This window comes from Meleagris gallopavo, chromosome 13 (assembly GCF_000146605.3).
Source record: "Meleagris gallopavo isolate NT-WF06-2002-E0010 breed Aviagen turkey brand Nicholas breeding stock chromosome 13, Turkey_5.1, whole genome shotgun sequence".
In the NCBI taxonomy this organism is placed as follows: domain Eukaryota; kingdom Metazoa; phylum Chordata; class Aves; order Galliformes; family Phasianidae; genus Meleagris; species Meleagris gallopavo.
In genome coordinates this window covers 9,477,111-9,494,588 of record NC_015023.2, presented here as the reverse complement: position 1 = coordinate 9,494,588, position 17,478 = coordinate 9,477,111, and the positions used below count along the sequence as shown (strand labels likewise).

Here is a 17,478-nt window from a genome sequence, read left to right as displayed (position 1 = left end):
TGTCCTGAACACAGTTCAGCTAATCTACAGGCTGCTCTGGGTCTGCGAATTAAATCTAACAAATTGTAAGCATAAATGCAAATGTTTGTTGTTTTTTTTTTTTAAGAGAATGAAGGAGGAAAGGAGTTGTAGACTAACAATTTTGCATTTTCAGAATTTGAAATAAGTTGATCATTTCCACATGCGTTAGTTCAGGGAAGGGTGAACAAATGAGCAACTTATCAGTAGCATAACAGGGTAGAAAGTGCAACGACAACAGAGCAGCAAAATCTCATGCTGCAGCAAATGAGAATTGCTGAAACATAACAGCCATGGACACAGAAACAAGGGAAAGAAGCTGTTTACATTCAGAAGGCCTTGGGTACGCAGAGATCTCCAACAAGATACATTTGCCTCCACTGCTAACCCTTAAATGAGATCTGAGAAGGGGTGGATCCAGCTCCCCTGGGCTGGCCCTCCCTTCCTACCAGGTGCTTAATCACTACTTCAGGCCATGACTTAGCATTTCTGCTACAAATAGCAAACAGAATAAACCCAAGCTTCAGTTGCTGCAGTCTTGCTCTGCTTTTCTGCTCCTCCTCTAATTGTGAGCACTTAACTTTGTCAGAGATGATCAGTAGAAAAACCATCACTGGAGAGAGGAAAAGAATAATTCCAGATAGATCAGCCTCCGAAATCAGGAATGCTGTCACAAGCGAAACAACATGCAGCCAAGATTCAGAGTAGAACTGAAACAGTCAAAGTTGACAGCTGTACTTCACTTTAGAAGATGATGGAGATGTGATGATATTTGTCCTTTCAAAGTTGATTTTTTGGTGCAGATGCCTACTGAACTTTATGTTTAATTACTCCACATCCAATGTAAAATGTGTAAAAATCCTTTTGTGGCCTAAACAAGTTGCTCACCAAGTCAGTCTCAAGCAAGCAATTTATCTGAAGTTTTCTCAGATAACTGTAAGGAGCAATGGAAAGGGGGACTTCTACATCACTGCACATCTGTGCAAAATGTTGTAAAGTAGAGGTTATCTTACCCTGATGCAGTCTGTCTAGTTCCACATAGCTTGACCAAGTGAGCTGCTGCCAGAAACACCGTCATCAAGGACTTGCTGTAATGAAGCTGTGTCACCCACATTTCCTTTTCATAAGTACCTGCTCAAACTTCTCTCCAGGTTAGGCTGCATTTGAATAAAGATGAAGCTAACTACCTACCTCCAGGAGCCTGTAGGCTTAAATCTATCTGACTTTCTTCTGTCTACCATGGGGGAACTAGCTTCCAATGCAGAGAGGCTCAGGAGCCTCACAATACCATGACCTTCCTTCTGCAGCAAAGATGCACAGTCATTTCAGGGCTTTTTGAACTTTACACTATTTTGTGAGATTACAACAGCATCTAGGAAATTTTAAACAATATTTTATTTAATTTCCGCGAGGTTACAAATTAAATGTTACACAAAAGTCAGAAAATAAGCACAAATACACTACAGATAAAACAAGGAAGTAAACCACAATTACGTATACTACGGTGAAATCAGAGTGATAGAAAAGCATTATCCACACCTTCAAGGAGACAAGTGTATTTTGAATCCATGCTTCAGTAATGGGAAGAAAGTAGAAATTAGGCAGGAAATTGACAACACAGAAATAAAAAGGCATCTTACATTTCAAATATGCAACTAACTTACTATCACAGTACTATTTGTGTGAACGGAGACCATGGGTGGCAGTTTTCCAGCAGCCTATAAAGCTATTACCAGAAGGAAGAATGAGAAGTAAATACCTACATTATTGCTTTTATCATTTGACCTTTATCACATGCTTTAAAAACAATTTGTGATACCAGTTAAGCAGTCTTGAGAAGACAAAACTTGTGCTGAAATTCTCCACTGTATTTTCATAAATAGTCTCAGTATTTGTTGAGAAACTATTCTTAAAAACTTGGCTTGTTTGCACTAAAATATTCAACATGGCTTGCAAATAATTCCTTAAGTGCCTGTAACATATTCAGAATATACTTATCAGTGAGACCACTCTATCAGACGAGCTAACTATGCTTCATTTTGAAGCAACAGCAGGAACTGTCTTCCTCCAGAAGCACTACTGGCACACATGCAGGAATGGGTGGCAGGAACAGCCTCAAGTTATTCTAGAGAAAAACTGACTTGCTGTTTCAATTCTGTTCCTGCTTGACATTATCCTCAAATTAAACAAGAGTACCTACAACACTACCTGAACATCTGCTCCTTTATTCTGCTAACATCTGAATATGAGACACCTACCTTCTCCCTTCAGTAATTCTCCAGCTGCCCATTGTCCTGGTCAGGGTTCAAAAATGAGTTTGGTACTGCAGAATGGTTTTCTAAAGCTAGATGTAGGTATGAAAACTGAATTCAAGTATGCACATTATCCAGTTTGTTGTCTAAAATAAAAACAAAAACCAAAAAACACACACAACCACTCCTACACGTACTAGGGTGGGGGTGTCTTCTCTGACCAATGATGACTCCTGTACCATGTAAAAAGAAGTTATATTTGACAAAATCCTGGTACAGCTGTCTCAATATCATAATCGTGTCCACTAAAGCCTGTGTGGTACTGCTGATTCTAGACCCTGATGTTACATTAAATGCCACAACATGTGTACTAAAATCATGTGTCATGTATTAGAGGATTTATTTATTAAGCACAACGATTTTCTATTTACAAAGTTGGTCCTGGTTTGATCAGGGTGATAGAATTTCTCACTTCTAATTCTAAATGCTTTTGCCACAACATTTAAAATCTATACTAACTTTCAAGTGTGCAGGTGAAAATATGGAAACAATATTAAATATTCCAGCCTAGGTCTACATTAACAGCTCGCCCCTCAAAAGGTAACTAGTGGCATTAGTTTTCTTCATTCTCTCCAGAATCCACGGATATTATAAATAATAATATAGTATTAAATATGGTACAAATACAAGTGATAGACTAAATGACTGTGCCATAGAAGGAAATCCAAAAGACCTGTCAGGTTGAATCTGAATATTATGTAGGTCTAGGCGACAGGAATTTTGTACTTCTTCATGAGGGATTTCACTCTCACCCACATCCATCCATCCTCTACTATTGTTCCGCACCTAGAAAAATTCAAAAGATTGCCCTTGAAAGCCAGACTGATACGATGGCAAAAATCTCAATATAGCTGGCAAATTCAATGCTATTTCAAGTAAAGGAACTCAAACTGTATTGCAAAAACACATCTGAACTCGAGTAAAGCAACATCATTATCCTCATATTTGCATTCCAGTGAAATATTTCACAGTAATAGTTACAAATGCATTATAGCAATAGTCACAGTACTGGCTTTTCTTTGCCTCAGCTTCCACTACATGCAAATGCATTAATTGAAAGGCCTTAAATAAACAAATTCATAAGCATTCTTCCCTAAGTCAGCTCATATCCACAGGACAGAATTTCAAAGATGTCTAATTCAGAAGGAAGATGATTAGAAAAATCTCATAGGCTGATTAAGTATGATGAATGTCTGCCTTTTCATGTCAGGCTGCCACATTTAATACTCAGCAACAGGCAGATATTCTGGCAGAGTTGTAGGAACAGTACAAAACTCCATGTAATTTCTTTACACGTAACATACCTCAAAAAGGTATATGGGAAAAAAAATACATTGTCTATAAGGTTTTGTGTGTAATATCTACTTATTAAATTCTGTAAAGAAAAACAAGAATAGGCAGGCAGCTTGCAATTTGCAACCTAGGCCTTTTCAAAAGTTATCACTTAGGGGATTCTTACTTCTTTCATCCTGTCTCTTTTCTTGCCACTTCTCCCTCATTCTTCTTGACTCCTTTCTGACATTTATACTTCAAGTTTGCTGTGATCTAGTTGTTACGTTTACTGTCTGTTAGCAACCTAGGGCCATGACAAGAGCCATTTAGAAAGGAGCCTGATCCTAGGACAAGAACTTAATTGATTTTCAGGAGTCAGCATTCCTTACTGCATCAACAAACACAGATAAGAAAAAGGTTTATGTGGCAGGAAAAACATAAGCTTCTCCAAAGTGTAAAGTGACTGTGTTTAGAAGTCAATTATATTTGCTTGTCCAGACTACCCTGGAGAGAAAAAGCCTCACAGAGTTCCATCTACTCTCTCTCTCTCACTTTCCTTTATTCTGCTAATACTCTCCTGGCACCTTGGTTTTTTTCCTGGCGTTTGGGATTATTACTTTAAATACTTACGCTCCCTCATGACTCTCTCACTGAGCATTTAAAAAAAAGCAATACATCAGCAGTGTCTCTCTTCCCTTTAGTAAGGATCAGTATTCAGTTTATTTTTTAATCTTACGTTTTCCACTTCCCTGAAGACACGGAGGAAGTTTTCCTTTAAGACCCCTTTTAGTTCAGTTTCATTCCACCCTCTTCTAAGAAGTTCCTCAATCAAAGAAGGGTATTTTGAAACATCTTCCAGTCCCTCAGGGAAACTGTTGGCAAGAGCCACACAAGAACATTCAACATAGATCACTTAAAAATGTACCAGAATATTTAAGTAGTCTTTTGCACATATTCACTTTTAGAATGAGCTTTTTTATACCCACTTCTTCCTCTAAGATGTCAGAAAAATGAAGAATCCAACTGACATAACACAACGCAGGACTGAGACACCATGCAAGGCTCTTTTCTGCAGAGAGGATCTCAGTAGAACCAAACTATATATTCTGGAAGGAACACGCACTTACATGCAGGCAGGACAACAGCATAGAGATATTAAAGAAAAAGAAAAAACTCATGTAGACATTGACCCTCCTATATGTGGCCTTGAGAGTAAGAGGAAACATTTGCATCACCAGATACACTTGCCCAGGAATGAACAGAAAAGATTATGTTTTAGGCTGTTCACTATGTTCTGTTTTCCTTCGGCATATGCCAAGGATAGTTGATCAAGCCCAAAAGGCAGGAGTGGTTACACAGCCCCAGGGCACTTTAGGCTTTTCCCTCTAGAAAGTAACAGCAGAGAGAAGAGTTTTGCAGCATTTACAGAATCATAGAATGGCCTGGGTTGAAAAGGACGACAATGATCAGTCCTGGGGTAACTCATTTACCATCTGAAGGTTGAAGCATATTTTCTGTAATTCATCACTGGTCTGGAAGAAGGCACCCTCCCATCATCGTTTCTATATGCACAAACTGCTGCCTACAGCACACGTTTGCAAAGCTGACTATACATTAGGGCTAGTATCCTCATTTAGGGCACTCTTCTTGCATGTAATATTTGTGTCCTTTCTTCATAAAGCTTGTTTTAGCATTCATCACGGGACAACGTACTGAAACTCTTTTAGTCTATCTTCTTTTTTCCCCAGAAGGTATCAAAATTTAAAGAGCAAATATCAATGTATTTATGATTTTACCAACCGTTCCACTCCATCATAGTCACCACCAATTCCTATTGATTCAGAACCTGCAATTTTCTTTATGTGGTCAAAATGATCTGAAAGAAAATAACAAAGAAAACAACTTCTAAGCATATCCCGGGAAGAAATAATTCAGTTCAGACATACTGCTACCACACTACTGTTCTTAAACATGTATTCGTAGTCAAATTATTTTTAAAAGTAACTCAAAAGATACCCTGATAATACAGGTTAAATTTTAATAACACAGTCAATGCATTCAGAATATTTACTGGTGCTCAACTGGGTATTATATCTTACAAAGTGCATCAGATAGCAGTCTTCAGTATAACATCCAAAGCAGTGAGATGTAAACAAAGAAAAAGACACAGTCATCTCAGCACATTTATTCCCAACAGAAAGCCCAAATATACTGACAGATTTTTCATTACCCATTACATACCAATGTTTTGCACTCTTAAGTAGAAATGTTTAAGGTACTTTCCAGCAAGTAACAATTACTTTGGGATTAATGGTTCTTGGCTTTATGTAGGAGTATCAGTTCCTCAAGCTATGCACCTTGTAGCTCTTGGTATTGTTTAAATGAATGTTAGCTCCAAAAAGACTCAGAGCTGGGATAGTGTGGGGAAGGAAATAAGCAAACAGTACCATTTATGCAGTCTGAAAAATGACCCAGATGGCAAGAAATTCTTGGAAACCACCCACAAAAATCAAAATATATTCACTTCAAACCTGCTAGGGTAGAAACGTTAACAACTTTTCTGCCACAGGCCAATACATCTGCATTGAATGTCACCATAATAATCCCCTTGTTCTTTTTCTGAAAGAAAGGAAGAGACTGGTGATGAATGTCTGTATGTGTGTCCTGCAAACTTCATAGGCATCTTGTGCAGAACCTTTTCTATCCATCCACCATGATGGTGAGCATAACAATATGAAAAGAAAGATTGAATGTGGTAGTGGACAAGGAAGCTGTGACACTCAAGAGTGGATTCATATCATGTTGGAAAAAAAAGAATATCTTGCATAAGGCTGCTTAAAGAATATATTGTTGCATAAAGCAGTTAGAAGAAAGTTAAAATAGTCAGGGACCTGGAAATGGGGATACATGAAACAGTATCAGTGTAATGGAGTAATGATTTACTGTTGCCCTGAATGCTTGTACTGGTGATTTAAACATAGTTCTGAGATGTTGCTAACATTCTGAATTCAGTTCTACCCACTGTGATAATAGCAACATCATTTCTTTTATATGGTTCCTGACAGTAGATGATTTAAAATGGAGGTCAGCATTGTTTCAGGTTTCTGCTAGCTGTAAAGCTTTAGACTGAATATACTTCAAAGATCAGATAACAACACAAGACTTTACCTTTCTGCCCTTTACCCTGGATTCATTACATCCTATTGTGGCCTGAATCACCAAAGTCCGATAACTACATCAAACAAACTCAATCAGAATTTCAAAGAATTTGCAACCACTTTATTCTTGTAATCAAAGACAAAACACAACCCAAAGAAGATACTTTAGAAGCGAATGTGCAACTTGCTGCTCTGGGATCTGCTTAAATCCAGTTCATAGACGAGGGGTTGAAATGTCAACACCGTGATTTGCATGTACAAATTTGCCTCAGACTTGTCAAACACTGGCACCTCCCCCTGTTTTGTTGTTTTTAGTTTAGTTTTTGGTTTGTTTGTTGTTGTTTCTTTTTTAAAGCACTCACCAGCTTCTGGAGGATATCATCAGGAACATTTCTGGAGTGATTACAAACAGAAAATGCAGAAGAATGGCTGAAAATGACTGGTGCTTTTGAGATACGTAGTGCAGTTTTTGCTGTGGAATACGAAGTATGAGATAAATCTATCAGCATCCCCAGACGATTCATTTCCTTTACCACTTCCTAGAACAGATTTACAGACAGCAATGTCAGTATTGTGTTTCCTTAAAGGAAACAGTTTAGATGATGTATGTAACCAGATAAATTCTGCAGCTGTCAGATTTATTCACTCATAATTAACTAGAATACCACCACATGCTCAAACCTTTGAAAGCTTAATCAATCCAAAATAAATTTTTTGAATCGTTATTTGTATGTCACTACTTCTACTTTCTATTTCACACATCAGAACTGTGTTGAAACAGTTGTTAGAATGAAATCTAATACATAACCATCACAAATTTATATTTATTGAATCCTAATCACTCCTAACTAGCAAGAACTTACAGAAATTATGCTTTTAATGATAAGTTGTTCTTGAAAAGGTCAGAAGTTGTTAGTTGCATGAGAGATTGATTAGATTATCAATCAAAAAGTGATCCTTACTTGGCCGAATGCACTCAAACCAATAACATTAGGATAAAAGTTGTACATTCCTTTAGATGAAGATTCAGACCTTAAAAAGAGGAGTGAGGAGAGTCATATCATTCCGCAGACTACAATATCAGCAACTGAAACATCGTATGTTATACACAATAAAGCCATATCCCACAGCCAAACTGAGGGATAATGAGCTGCACAATAAGTATCTTGTTCACATACTGTTCCATATATTTACAGTTCAGGTCCGTTGAATATTTGTGAAGCAATAAGCTTCACAATGACAAGTCCGAATTTTTCTGATTAAACAAGCTTTCATCACAAAGCAAAGGTGAACTGTCAGCTACCCGTCAGCCATAAAGACAGTATGTTTCAGGCCTCTTCACACAGCTCTCTTTTGCCTTAGTTCAAAGGAAGTTTGTCAATTCAACAGAGTAGGTGCTCATAGTCTGAGAGAGGAACTGAGTAACCACCTCCATAGCCGCATATGGGACCCATAATTTTGAGAGGATGGTTTTAAAGGCTTCTTACTCCCAAGTTCTTAGAAAGCATTTACTACCTTTAAGCCACATTATATTCATCATCTTATTTTGTTGGTTTTGTCTGTTTTGACCTATGCAACCCTCTCTAATAAAACAAACTGTAAGGCAACTTTCCCATTTTTCTATTGCTAACAAAGTTTAAAAGTTTCTAAATTGTCAGTGCAGGAAGCACTGCACAGCAGATCCTTGAGACACCCACTTACTACAGGGCAGGTGATCAACCTCCCTTGACTGTCATCCTTGACTTTGTTTGGACTGAGTATGACACAGGCAGTCTTTATTTGAATCCACATTTTTCCCCCTCCTGGAACTGTCACCACATTGCATGATATGGTTACACAAACACATGCACATTAGTTACCAAGGAGTATTGCAGGAATGTGTTAAAGTCATGTAACGAACACCTAGGTCATAATACATCCTCAGCGCTGCCAAACTGCTGTCAATGGAGTGACCGCCTTCTATTCCAATCAAACACGCAATCTTCCTACTGTCAGAGATACCTGGAAACATTAAAGTAATTCCAAAGCAATTTCATACACTGTTGAGAAAAAACGGTTATTCAGGATTGCAAAAATAATACTGATGTTTTTGTAAGGTAGGAGATTTATTTCAGGGTATATTTATACGGAAAATTATCTTATGACTGCAGTAGGCTAGGGCTTTGCAGTCAGATATTGTAGTTGAATAGAAAAACGGAAGTTACTCTTTAAACTAAGATAGCTAACTTGCCCGCTTACAGTTTTTTCTCTTTTGCATATACTTTTGGAAATCTAATTTAAAAAAAAAAAAACCAGCTGCAAGAGAGAGTATCACCTTGGGAAGTTGTTACAAGTTCAAGCTCTTCGTAGCTGTTACACATCCTCTTGACAACATCAATTTGCTCTAAGGTCAGACGCACAGCATCCTTGTTCTGAGCGCTGCAAAGAACATACACTGACCAAAACTGAAAGAGACATTGACAAGTAAACTAGATAATCTCTGTTCCAACTGGGAAGCTACAGATTGCTAATAGCGGAGTTCACAAGCACAAGTCAAAATGATTTCTTGCAGTTTACAAGCCACTATAATTTTTCCCCTCCAAACAAAATGTTGTGCAATTCAGCTCTCCCAACTTACTAAAAAACTCCACAATACATGCAGAAAAGCAGATGTAACTTTTTAAATATAATTCATTTACCAGAAAGCAATTGCTGCTGTTTTGATTAAGGGTACCTGGATTATAAACACAAACATTTGCAATACAAATGACAAAGAAAAGTGCCTGTTGCTTTTCAGTATCATTTTGTCTCTCCTCTTAGAACAGAAAGAGCCAGAACCAGAGCCAATTATACCTCTGTGATTGGGAAGGGAATGAGATAAGTGTAAAAATGTGTCCTCACACAGGCTCACTGCCATGACAGTACGTACCTGAGCTCCCACATAACCAGCCTTAAGTTTCAGAAGGTTTGTATGGGTCTTGTTGATTTCTCTTAAGTTGACTTTACTGATTCTATTTTGGTAAAACATTCTCAGCCGTAGCACAAAGTCATTGTGGCTAGAATAGAAAACAAGTAGGATGGAAATAAGTTGTTCCTCTTCTAATCCAAATGTAATTTCTTCAATTCTTCTTAGTTTTTACAGACCAATAACTGCCAATAATCTTGGTTTAACAGATACTAAAAGTATCCTTCCTCTGCAAAGCATCTTTAATTCTTAAAGCTCCTTCTAATCAGGACAGCAAGAAAGCTTTATGCTTCTCACTTTTACTGCTGTTATGCTTCTGTGTGTATTTTTCTCCCTACTATTTCTGAAGGAATGGAAGAACTAAAATCATCCACCATGCTCCTTAGAAGAAATTTTTGTTATAGGATAATCAGTGCTTCTGTTCTCAGGTTAAAACACATCATGAACATCATTCCTTCAAGTTGCAAGGATACCCTTTCAAACCATGGTACCTGCCTTCCAGCTCTGTAAAGAAGTCATTGGTACCAAAGATGCCATTAAATTATGGGAAGGAGACAAGGACACTGTGTAAAGGGAAACAATAATTCAGCATTGAAATCTCACCAGAAAATCACAAATGCATTTAGAATAAGACAGTCTTGTATTTACTACCCTTTGAATTGAAATTCTGTCCAGCTGATAAATCTCAACAATAACTAACTATCTTGTGCTAGGAATAGCCTGCATCCCTACTCATCCTAACACATTTTAGCACCTCCTCCTCACTTATGAAGATTCACTGAGAGTTTAGTTGAAGATGTTTATATACCCATCAATTAAACGTGTATCTTGCATCAGATTGATAGCTCTGTCTCTCACTGATTTCTCACAGATGAACGGCACCGTATCAAAGAGGAACATCAACAGCCATAGCAACAACTGTGTTGGATTTTGCTTCATTTGCAAGTTTGTTAAAGCAAAGAGATACCACAATATTCGCTGACCGCAACTAAACAGGAAAATTTCCAGTCTGCAGACACAGGTTTAATAGTATAAGAAGAGCCAAAACGCCCTCTTCCTGGTAAAGGCTGCAGTTGGTTCTGTAAGAAGAAAGAAAGAACGATGAGAAGATCGGAAGGTGGGAGCAGGAACAGTAAGATACCTACATTCTCCATAAAATTTTAAGATCTGTGGCTATTACGCTTTCAAACCTATAACCACTCCAATAAATGTTGCTGCTGTCACCAGCTGACTGCTGAAGGGAACCATCTCCCCATTCAGAACTGATAGTGAGCCTCACAGACTCTAGACTCCCATTTCCCCAAAGCAGCTCCCAAAATACCATAATGAGATAATTTTCTCTGTTAGAACAACTTTAACTGGTTTGTTCCCATTACTGGGGAAACATGACACTGAAATGACATGGATACATTTTTTGAGAAATTCCAAAAAATCAGCTTTTCCCTTATAAGTAAATTCCTTTTTTGTTGAAACACACAGCTCACCAGAGCATTTACAAGGGAAAGCTATTAAAACTCTGTACTTTCTCCAAAGTATATTTTGTGCCAGATTTCAAAGGGTTATTTTATTTCAACGAGGAAAAATTAGAACATGGGTATGATAACTTCAAGAGCAATCAATATATCATTTGTTGGTTGGGCTTTTTTTTGTTTGTTTTAATACAGTAGTAAAGCACTTATACAACAGCTTTTTACGTGCTGGAAAAAAGATGATTTTACAAACAGGCTAGAAACACCTGTTGTCTAGAGTAAAGTAAATGTAAGATCTGCTAGGAAGCAAAAGGACATTTGCAGGGATAAGCTTTTTTCCTACATTCAGAGTTGCTGGCAAAATTACCTATAAAGCTATTTGAGAAGCAATCACCTCCTTTGTGCATTGTAGTGAAATCCTAGAGGCACTTAATGAATTCTTTCAAACCAAAGTTCTGCTAGGATTCTAACGTTGTGCAGCCAGAGCTGAAGTTTTTCCAAAAGGCAACAACAAAAAAGAAAAAATAATGCTAGCTTTTCATTTGTTGCTCATTATGAATTGACGTAGCTGGTGTTTATAAACCATTTTCCAGTAGTACAAATTTTTGTTCTTATTACTAGTAGAAATTGTTTTCATGAATTGTTTCCAAGATAAAAACAAACACAAAATATCTAAGAGATGATAAAATTAAAAGGCAAAAGAGATTTTGCAACGAGGGCAGTGAAAACCAGCATAGTGAAAATCATATTCCTAAGATTCTTGTATTTCCAGACTAACATCCTTGCTCCAAAAGTAGTCTCCTCGTTATTTCCAAATACAACAAAAAGCACAGTGACCCTGTCTGATAGAGCAAATTCTTATCTACAAAATGCCATTTTTAAACATAGTGACCACCATCAGCTCTGCATACTCACTAATGATGAACAAGAGCCTGCATGCCACACTCGTAAAAATCTGCACTAGTGGAAATGACCCAATGTCACTGCTGCCACGCACCACCCACTGCCTCTCTGTGCTCACATCCACTGGTTGGTCTCCATAAACATTCTGCAGGCATCAACAAATGTCAGTGGTGCCATTTTTTCTGCATGGAAGAATTCAGTTCCACACCTTTGCTTCATACGCACTTCCACATCAGATGCCACGGGACTTCTACATGCACTTCCATGTCACTCTCATACATTCTGTTTATTGCAGGTGACAGGAGAACAGTGCAGTATACAAGAACTCCTTCAAAGTAACGCCTCCTATTTTAAGTTGGCCCATGACAACAGAGGCAGATGTTAGTGGTACAGCAGTGGAAATTGAGCTTTCCCATCAATATTCTATTTCATCTTCTATTTCAACTTGGATTTAGAAATTTATAGACTGCTATTCTGAAAAATCCTTCTACTTTGATATAAATTGCTTTTTTAAGAAGCTGCTTAGGCCTTTTCTGTTTCTTCCACAAGATTTGGGAGTGTGCTAAGTTGTGCAGTCATCTGTCAGAAAGTACTTTTGAAGAGAGGAAGTATCTAACCCTATGCAAAAAGCAGTGTATGTGGAGAAGTAAGTTTAGTATCAGTCCTGAAGTGGTGTAGGAAAGAAGATCTAGGGCAGGTGAATAAACACAACAATACACAAAAGGTCTGCAAAACAGCCAAGTAGATTGTTCTTCCGCATACTACTTTTATTCATTGCCACATCTTTATGCTTGTACACAGGAAAAGTTACTGGAAAAGTCACTCTTTTTTCTTTTTTTTTGTTTATAATACTGTTTTTAGCAAAAAAATATTTGAATTGCCATTGGTAACCAGTGTGGTGTGTCAGTTCTGAACAAGCAGACTTCAGTTTTTACTTTTACTCAGACAAACTGAATACTGGTCTTGTTCAACACCTCCAATGATCTCAGCATAATTGATTTCCAACCCCATCATTCTTCTGCACAACAATTTTGGAACCACCAGTACAAAGCCCAGAAGAAACTAAATGAGTTTCTGAAGAGATGGAATAGACACAGCCAGTAAATTCCTGAGACCCTTGACATTAATACTTGGGTTTGCTGAATTATTATGCTCAATTAAATGTGCAGTAAACTAGAGCTCACAATTTGAGTTAGTAATATTGCCTGAAGAAGGTTCATCCTCACACAGTCCAGCTAAGCTGAGAGTTCAAGTAAGTAATAGCAGGGTATTTGCAACTGAAGTATAGGAGATTGATTGCTTTGCCCTTTAAAACAATCCCCTCAGAACTTCTCTCAGAAAAGGACAACTACTGAATTTCTTTCCTGTTAAGTTTCCACACTTCACTATTGCTGTTTTTCCCCTGTCCACAGTTTGTAAGACTGACACATTCAGATTACCGAGTACAGTAATTTTTAAATAAATGGGAGCTCTACAAATGCATCTTATCATCTAAAGACTACAGATGAGAACTATTTTCTCAGCAGTCCTAAATAACTGAAATTCTTCTGACATCAGGATCGATAAGCATTATGGTGTAAATGCAGAAAAACACAGAACAGCCTGCTAACTACTTCTAAAACACTGTGTCAGAGCACATACTATCAGGCAGAACTTCCTCGAGGTTAAGAGATCTGACCTCAGTGCTGGGAGGGAGATCCCCGGGGGAGTAGGCTGGCCTCCTCTTGCACAGATGCAGCAATGCTTCTTTCCTAGACTGCAAACCAAAACCCTCAGAACAACATGTACTTGAGCAAACAACTCTTCAGGGTTCCCCTCTGCAACTGTTCTCCCAGCTGTATGGACTGCAAAAGGTTCCAAAGATACAGATAGAAGACTGCATCTGAAAGGGATTCCCTTCTTCCCAGTCATCCCATTTGGGCCCCCTGTCACATGCTTCTATTCTGGTTTAAAAAGTTTCACTGCTCCTGTGATCCTCTCCATGCCAGCACAAACCATGTCCCCTCCCGACCTTTCCCAAAAATTGTTTTTTTTAGTAGGTTTCTGCCAAGTTCTGAAATATTTCCCATATTTTTCAAATGTTTTGATCCACTATTCAAAAATAATGCTACAAAGCAGAAAGGTACACACACAAAGGCCGTGAAGATAACCATTAATGAGCTTTAACAACTGAGTTTTACCATAATGAGTATACTGCTCTCATAGGATGTAATGAACTTTCCTTCAGCAGCACAAAGATGGCTACTGGAGTACTTGTGCCACAGTGAAGTTTATCCCCATACTCAAATATGAACTCTCAAATAATGGACAGTTTTTAAAAAAAGTGTTTTCAAACACACCACACGTGTTTTATATTTTTGTACTTGCCCACATTTTTTCAAATCTAAAAGAGAACACACAGTTCCGTTTTCTTCTGATTGTGACATGCAAGAGAAAGATTACGGGGAACAGCAGTTACTGGAAATATAATGATTCTTGTAGTCCTTCTGACATGGGAGCGCAGCCCTTGAGAAGTTGTTTTTCTTCTATAAACACATATCAGAAATATATATACATTGTAAAACCCCCAAAGCTATAACAAAACAGCATTTCTACAGAACAGGAAAAAACATATGTTAAAGCATACATGTAGACTTTTGTTACTACAACGAAAGATATCTTTCTAATCTAGAAAATGTTACTTGTGTTCTTAACATTAAAGCATCTAAAATGTTAAAGAAAGGTGAAAAAAATTGCTGAAGCATCAGAACTTATCACAAAGGCAAAACAGCTTTTGAAGACAATCTTCAACTTCAGATTCTTCATTTCAGAACACAACTCCTATCTGCAACCCCTTTCTCTAGAACTCTACCAGATCCTAACAACATGACTGAAAAAGGACATTTATTGGTTCAAAATTCCTAATGAGAAATTAGCAAGCCTTCTTCATTCAGTAACATTGTTCTGATGCTACATAAATCTGTTACACACTATAGATTTTGATTCAAACACTTACTCTTTTTCCACCAGTATTATGTCCATAGTGATTTTCAGGAATGCTTTTAAGCATGAAGTGTATCTGCATATTCCTCAAGCTGTTCAACTACTAATAATAATCATTTATACATTGCCAAATCTCCATTCTATGTATTTGTTCAAAAATGCTATGAGAATTTCCTACTTAACATTAGTCTCAAGTCATTATACCTCAAGAACACGCAGTAGCAGCACTTTCTATGGTTCATGCTGATACAGTCTACGTAAAATATTCTTTATACTTTGACAGCAACACTAATTTATCTTTAAGACTATTTAGGTAAAGAGGACACTTATTTGTTTCATTATTCAGAAAAAACTTCTTGAAAACTGAAGGAGTATTGTAAGCACCAGACTAAATTAAGAACATGATATACAAAGCACCCATACTTGAACAGCAGTTAACATAAAATAAGAAAGCCGTACAGCTTTTTTTTCCATGCTGACTGAGCAGAGTTGAGAAGTGGAGGTTGACATGAGATTTATAGTTTTTTCTTGTTTATCTAAAGGCTTCTTGAAGCAGGTTACCTTCTTAGGAAAATGTAGCAGAGTCGTAATCCACGTTCCTCTGTGTTGAAAGCAATTGTTAAAGCCTGGCACCAGATCCTCCTGGCATCAGGACAGCAAGCAAGTAACGTCCTCTATTTCTTTAGCTCACATATTATAGTCTCCACACACAGCAGGCGTCTGGAGGTTGCCCCTTGCACAGGAATGAGGTCTGTGAGAAAATTTCCAGCTCAGCTACCGCCCACTCACACGAGCATTGGGCCACGCAGTGTTTCCTCCCTCTTGTGGCAGACTTCTCGTGCAGTACATCATGTATCTGTTCATTAAAAAACGATGCTTTTAACACCACTCTGTTTTAGACAAAGGTGCCTTCTATCACAGACTGATTTATTTTGGAAGGGATTTTTGAAGGGACATTGTCTAGTCCAGCCTCCTGACCCCAGCTAAGCTAATTTCAACGTTAGATCAGGTTGCTCAGACATTTATTCTGCCAAGTTTTTGATGCCTTCGAGGAAGATCATACAACCTTCCCAGGCTCCTGTCCCAGCACTCACATTGTCATATTTTTTCCTTAAATCCACTGGAATCTCCTCTTATGCAAACTGTGATGGTTGCATCTCTTCCCCTTGCTGATCCGCTTAGAAAGACTCTCAGAATTGAATTTGTAGGAAAAACAGGCACAGGTATGCAATTAACTGATGACCTAATTTTGCCATATTTACTATATTCTAGACCTTGATGCTGTACCTACCAGGTTTTAGTCAGGACTCACAGTGCCATTGTATAGAAGTTAAAATACTCACAAGTTACAGATGACCTTTTCAAATATATTTCTCTCTCTGAACCTTACTATTCCCTTTCTTGGAGCTGTCAGTTTGGAAATACACAAAGAAGTATGTGCAACAACACGATCCTAGAGTTTCACAAGAAATATAATTTGCTAGTAATAATTTTTATTCTACCTTGTGCTTTCTACAGAAAAAGCAAAGCGTCATCATAATTCTGGTTATGGTTGCAAAGAAATAACTGAGTCTCAAAACATTCACCAGACTGTTGCACAAGGCACATCCTGACCGAAGCATATGTATTTCATCAGTCCACTCATTCTCAGTATTTGGAAATTTAAACAGAAACAAAAACATCTGCATTACTAAGAATGTTAATTTGATGGACTTCACTTAAAAACTTTTACCATCAACTCGAGTGGACTAAAGCACAGTAAGTGAAACAAATATTTTCTTTATGAAGTAACTGCTGCCTTATCTAGGCCAGATCCATTTGTATACATGTGACAGGAAACCCTCTCCCAAATATAATTTAGAGTTGCAAATAACAGATTAAAACAACAGGCTCACATTCACTTTCCTACTTGTGCTCTTTATTAGTTCTCATCCCCTTCCTACAAATTAATTAGTAATACATAACTATCATTATCTGCAATCCTATCTTCTCAATTTCCTCTCCTAGCAAAGCCAAGTTTAATCTCTGAAATGATTTCTACCTAAAATTATTTCCACATGCCTCCAGGAAAATCATGCTTAACAACAACCCTTTATTCAAGAACAACTTTTCCTGAGCCACTAAGCTCTACTATAACTTTTAATTGTTTAACTCTGTAGATTCAAAACATAAATAGATTTTTAAAGCTGTTATGAACCAACTTATTTGGCTCACAGTCAGGTTTTTTCTATCATTTTATTTCAATGGCACTAGATGAGCCTTAATGGCTGTTTGTTTTTGATAGTTCTTATAACCTAGCATTTGGGATCTATGTCTTTCCTGCAGAGTCCATCTGGCAGGACTGTTCTCTTAATAGATAGCCAGAAAGCTACTTTTTATTGTCCAGAATGTAGTTACACAGCTGCTCTTGATAATAGCTA

The 17,478-nt window shown here is 37.6% G+C and overlaps 1 protein-coding gene across 4 annotated transcripts; it reads right to left on the bottom strand.

Annotated features, from left to right (window-relative positions):
* Positions 1–1,394: 1,394 nt before the first annotated feature.
* LOC100546153 (dipeptidase 2-like) lies at positions 1,395–15,841 on the bottom strand. Of its 4 annotated transcripts, none has more exons than XM_003209746.4 (11): positions 15,620–15,841; positions 10,513–10,783; positions 9,669–9,795; positions 9,075–9,204; positions 8,620–8,761; positions 7,723–7,792; positions 7,123–7,299; positions 6,134–6,221; positions 5,403–5,478; positions 4,339–4,474; positions 1,395–3,116 (listed from the first exon to the last, which is right to left on the bottom strand). In XM_003209746.4, exons 2-11 carry the CDS (start codon positions 10,641–10,643, stop codon positions 2,919–2,921), a joined length of 1,275 nt encoding a protein of 424 aa, XP_003209794.1. In that variant the 5' UTR covers positions 10,644–10,783; positions 15,620–15,841; the 3' UTR covers positions 1,395–2,918. The 4 variants fall into 4 exon arrangements, with proteins under 4 accessions (XP_003209794.1, XP_010716117.1, XP_010716116.1 ...); XM_010717815.3 differs by having other exon boundaries at positions 10,672–10,783; positions 15,620–15,836; XM_010717814.3 differs by having other exon boundaries at positions 10,688–10,783; positions 15,620–15,836.
* Positions 15,842–17,478: the final 1,637 nt, after the last annotated feature.